The 5030-nt window shown below is 34.5% G+C and overlaps 1 protein-coding gene across 2 annotated transcripts; it reads left to right on the top strand.

Annotated features, from left to right (window-relative positions):
- The first annotated feature begins 294 nt into the window (after positions 1–294).
- Positions 295–3416, top strand: LOC142224385 (uncharacterized). 2 transcript variants are annotated; one of them, XM_075294165.1, is made up of 2 exons: positions 295–2821; positions 2905–3416. In XM_075294165.1, exons 1-2 carry the CDS (start codon positions 1916–1918, stop codon positions 2965–2967), a joined length of 969 nt encoding a protein of 322 aa, XP_075150280.1. In that variant the 5' UTR covers positions 295–1915; the 3' UTR covers positions 2968–3416. The 2 variants fall into 2 exon arrangements, with proteins under 2 accessions (XP_075150280.1, XP_075150281.1); XM_075294166.1 differs by having other exon boundaries at positions 295–2840.
- The last annotated feature ends 1614 nt before the right edge of the window (positions 3417–5030 follow it).

Genomic DNA, 5030 nt, shown 5'->3' with positions numbered 1-5030 from the left:
TTCAACAAGCTACTATTGGTGAACTTCCCTAATGACGTTTATGATTGGTGCTCACGAAGAGCAAACACAGATTCGATCCAAATCTCTTAATTTCTTCTCTTAAGTTATGTTATTATTTTGTTTTACACCAATTTCATCTTATTAATTTGTACATTTTACATGAAGTATGATTTTGTAATTATTTATCTTTGCATTCATTTTCATCCTTCCATTATATAGTAACCGTTTCATTTCTAACGGATTTAAATATTGAATTTTGTCAGTGAAATGATTAGTTAAGTTTGAGCAGTTGAAGTAAACGGGTCAAGTTGACTCTTCAATAAATTTAACTCAACAATAAGGTGGTGTCTTTTTTATTTCGTAAGGCACTAGGCTTCGCGCTCCATTTTGAAAGACACTTGGAGTTCTTAGCCCCACGAGAGTTTCAACCAGAAGCACGAGTCAGCATTGCTGTGTTCGAGGCTCTTCAACCCCCACCAATTGCACTATCGAAACAAACGCTTTAGTGCAATTTAACATGGTCCATTCGAACCTCCTAATTAGGTGTTAGGAGAAGGTAGAACCAGCGGCAACGGTCGCTCAACGTCCGCAACGGCGGTACTGTCTATTTATGAGACATCGTTACACAAGGTAACTCCATGAATCCCAGCGGTTTGTAACAACTAGTGGAAACTCGGAAGAAAATTACGGCAGCCCTCAATTTTTGGAGAAGACGACTCTGGAAGACGGGAACGATATTTTGGTAATAAACGATCTACAAGGCTGCCGCAAAGAAGGACGACTCTAACAAATTGGAGGCACAGCACATATGTAAGGAATAGATTGGGTATGTACAAGCGTATTATTTGATGTATGTGCGAGTGATTACAAAAGTTAACAAAACGTCGATTGCCCCCAAAGTAAATTGCAAAAATAAACTAAAAAATCAGTGTAAATGTATTACGCAATATCCCCCGTGGTAACCATTCAGTTATTTCTTTAAAGTTGCAACAAATTTGCATTTCAAAAATTTTTACAACAACAAATCTGCTGCGCCCTATCAATATTCATTGCTATATGGAACTTTGTTGAGGCGGGAGGTAAAATATATAACTATATTTATCTTAAAAGAAGATATTACACAATCCCTCCGCAGTTATAAGCTCAAATATATAAGATATTACAAGCAACAACATTTCATGCAAGTATTACAACATTTCTCTGCGCAAGAATAATTATTCTCTTAAAGAGAATATATTTTTTTCCAAAAAATAAAATCTCCACGAATATACGTAAATACTGTTCCTCAAATGCAAAGCAAATAATAAAACACAACAACAAAAATAATTATTGAAAATTCATCAACAACAACGTTGCATTATTTTGTCATTGGTTGAAGCGGAGACTTTAACGAACATAATGAAAAGTAAAGTCTCCACATGAGACGTAATAGAAACAATTGGCGAGAGAGTAAGACATCTCATGATATGACAGTTACATCATTATTGCCACATCATCGATTTAATTAGTATTTGAAATTTCAATGTAATATATTTGGAGATAATTTATGAGTGGCAACCATCCATCTCTGGAGGAGAGAGAGACGTCAGTCACAAGAACAAATAGAAAACAATAAAGCACGTAAAAATTAACATTGGTAAAGCCGCAAGCAATTAATTGACATTTTCTAAAAATAAATCAATTGTTAAAGTTAAATTATAGTTGCAAACGTCGAAAAAGGAAAAATTAAATCTAATCATGAAAGACGACTGAAGAAAAGAACAAATAAACACAGAAAATATAAAAAAGTACAGTTAGTTCCCGCAACAAACAAACAAAAAATAATGTTTAAAATACAATGCCCGGAAAACAGATATACAGAAAATAATGTTGGGAGCAAAAAACGTCAAAACATAAATTAAAAAAAAAAAAAATAATGGCATTACTTCGGAAATTTATTTTTAATTACAACCAAATTATTTCGTTCTCCAGAAGAGTACGAGTGGAGAACATTTCTGGATATTATTTAAACATTTTTCAATTCGAGTTGGATAGATGGTGGGTACGCTTAATAAAAAGCTACGAAGATCTAATGTTAAATGATGTAGAAGAAGAACTGGACTTTTGTGGACCATACTCCGACAAATTTGAAGAAGCGTGCTGCACATACCAAATATGTAAGGCCAACATCATGAACCACACTTTATTGGCTACCCACTCTTCCAAGACAATAAAACCAAACAACAATGAATCCAAAAATTCCCGCATGGAAGCGGGACCTAATAAACGACAATCATCTGTAAAATATTACAATGTTTCAGCGTATGCAACAACAAAAGCCTCGCGCAAAACATATATGGAATATGCAGAACCAAACCCTCACGGTCCTAAGACAAACTGTTATCAACAGTCTTATGGTTCACAACATATTTTAGCAAATACACCCGAAAATTGCCAAGTGGGGAACAATAAAAAATGCACCAACCAATCGAGACATGTTCCATTCCAAACAAAGGATATAGCAGTAAGTTCATCAACGATCTTAAATCAACCCGATGAGAAATCAAATTCATCTTTGAATAGCTTTCACAACATATACCTTTCTGTCAATTTGGGCGAGAAAAAGGTAAACAGGAGCAGTACAAAAAATTGTTTGCATACATATTCTAACAACAAAACCAACGTTTTCATCACATTTGCCCAATATACATTACTCCTCGAGGGAGCATTGGCCACAAAGGAGTTTGTAATTGACACTTATGAAATTATACCCAAGCTTAAGGTTATAAAAGACTACAAATTCAAATACAAAGGGCAGACCAACAACAGTTCCCAACTACGGGTAGCAACCAGCGCTTCAAGTAGATCACTCGCCATCCACCATTTAATCTCTTGTACTTGCTTCTATCTTTTCTTTATTTTCAGTACACGATGACAACTTCTAGTGAGAGTAACTCAACATCACCATCAATCCTGAGAGAGTGTTAAACAATCCAGCAATAACTACTGAACATTTCGATAAATTATAAAATGAATTTCTACAACAACGGTGCAGCGATTCATCATCTAGGCTGAGGCGGGAGTATGTTGAAGCGAGTTCAACAAGCTACTATTGGTGAACTTCCCTAATGACGTTTATGATTGGTGCTCACGAAGAGCAAACACAGATTCGATCCAAATCTCTTAATTTCTTCTCTTAAGTTATGTTATTATTTTGTTTTACACCAATTTCATCTTATTAATTTGTACATTTTACATGAAGTATGATTTTGTAATTATTTATCTTTGCATTCATTTTCATCCTTCCATTATATAGTAACCGTTTCATTTCTAACGGATTTAAATATTGAATTTTGTCAGTGAAATGATTAGTTAAGTTTGAGCAGTTGAAGTAAACGGGTCAAGTTGACTCTTCAATAAATTTAACTCAACAATAAGGTGGTGTCTTTTTTATTTCGTAAGGCACTAGGCTTCGCGCTCCATTTTGAAAGACACTTGGAGTTCTTAGCCCCACGAGAGTTTCAACCAGAAGCACGAGTCAGCATTGCTGTGTTCGAGGCTCTTCAACCCCCACCAATTGCACTATCGAAACAAACGCTTTAGTGCAATTTAACAATTACTCTTAGTGTTTACCACGTAGGTGGGAATGTGACGGTATGCAAATGACGTTGGAAACTGCATACTTCTTGAAGGAAATATACACAAAATATATAATTTATATATTCTGAAGAAAAATTTGGCCGAATCTGGCCAAACAATGGGCCTGGAAGACGGATTTGCGTTTGTCCACGATAATGGCCCCCATATTGTTAAGGAATACGGAGGCAGTTCGGAAACTTCTTAGCCTAGCACAAAAAGCGCGGTATAAGCAGAAAAAAATTAAGTGTTTTGGAAACTTCCATCTCTGTTATCAACACATGTTAAATTTTGTTTCGATCTGGCAACTCCTTCATATAGAAACAGGTGTTAAAAAAATAATCATCCGCAATTTTTTTACATTGGAAAAATTAGAAATGCGTGCTGTCATTAAATATTTACATAAAGAAGGTTTATCGGGAGAAGAAATTCATAATGATATGGTGAAAGTGCTCCTTCATATGCAACAGTAAAACATTGGGTTGCTGAATTTAAACGTAGTGGACGTCCAAAAACGGGAACAACAACAGAAATAGCCAAAGTGCATGATATGGTATTAAATGATCGACGAATAAAAGTGCGTGAAATTGCTAATATCATGGGCATCTCAAATGATCGAGTCCATTTAATTTTGCATGAAGAACTACAGATGAAAAAGCTTTCTGCAAGATGGGTGCCGCATTTGTTAACAGTCGATCAAAAAACGCATAAGAATGAACAATTTCTCAAGCTTGTTTGGATCGTTTTAAGCGAAATAAAATGGATTTTAAGCTTCGTTTCATAACTGTTGATGAGACATGTATCCACCACTATACTCCAGATACAAAAGAATAATCCAAACAAGTATATACGGCCGTAAGTTCGGCCAGGCCGAAGCTTATGTACCCTCCATCATGGATTGCGTAGAAACTTCTTCTAAACTCTGCCACCCACAATCGAATTACTTAAGTTGCGGTAACGCTTGCCGATGGCAAGGTATCTTATAACCTCCTAACACCATCTTCTAAATTGTATGTAAGTCCATACGTGGTATATATTAAATCAAAAAAGATCGATCCAATACGTATATAATTCAGTTTGACAAAGTAGACATAAAATTTTGACAAAAATTTCTACAGAAATAAAATTTTAACAAAATTTTCTATAGAAATAAAATTTTCACAAAATTTTCTATAGAAATAAAAATTTTCACAAAATTTTCTATAGAAAGAAAATTTTGACAAAAATGTTTACAGAAATAAAATTTTAACAAAATTTTCTATAGAAATAAACTTTTGACAAAATTTTCTATAGAAATAAAATCTTGGTAGATTATTTTTGGCTCGAGTGGCAACCATGATTATGAACCGATATGGACCAATTTTTGTGTGATTGGACCAATTTTGATATGGTTGTTAGCGACCATATACTAACAC

The sequence above is a fragment of the Haematobia irritans genome, chromosome 2 (genome assembly GCF_050003625.1).
Source record: "Haematobia irritans isolate KBUSLIRL chromosome 2, ASM5000362v1, whole genome shotgun sequence".
Classification (NCBI taxonomy): Eukaryota; Metazoa; Arthropoda; class Insecta; order Diptera; family Muscidae; genus Haematobia; species Haematobia irritans.
Note: the sequence above shows the minus strand (reverse complement) of the source record. Positions and strands in the feature narration are given on the sequence as shown.

Bases quoted from the DNA above. Each gene is read 5' to 3' on its own strand.
- LOC142224385 (XM_075294165.1), top strand. From the start codon at position 1,916: ATGGCATTACTTCGGAAATTTATTTTTAATTACAACCAAATTATTTCG. The intron at 2,822-2,904 runs GTAGCAACCAGC...CTTTATTTTCAG, and splicing joins ACAACAGTTCCCAACTACGG to TACACGATGACAACTTCTAG.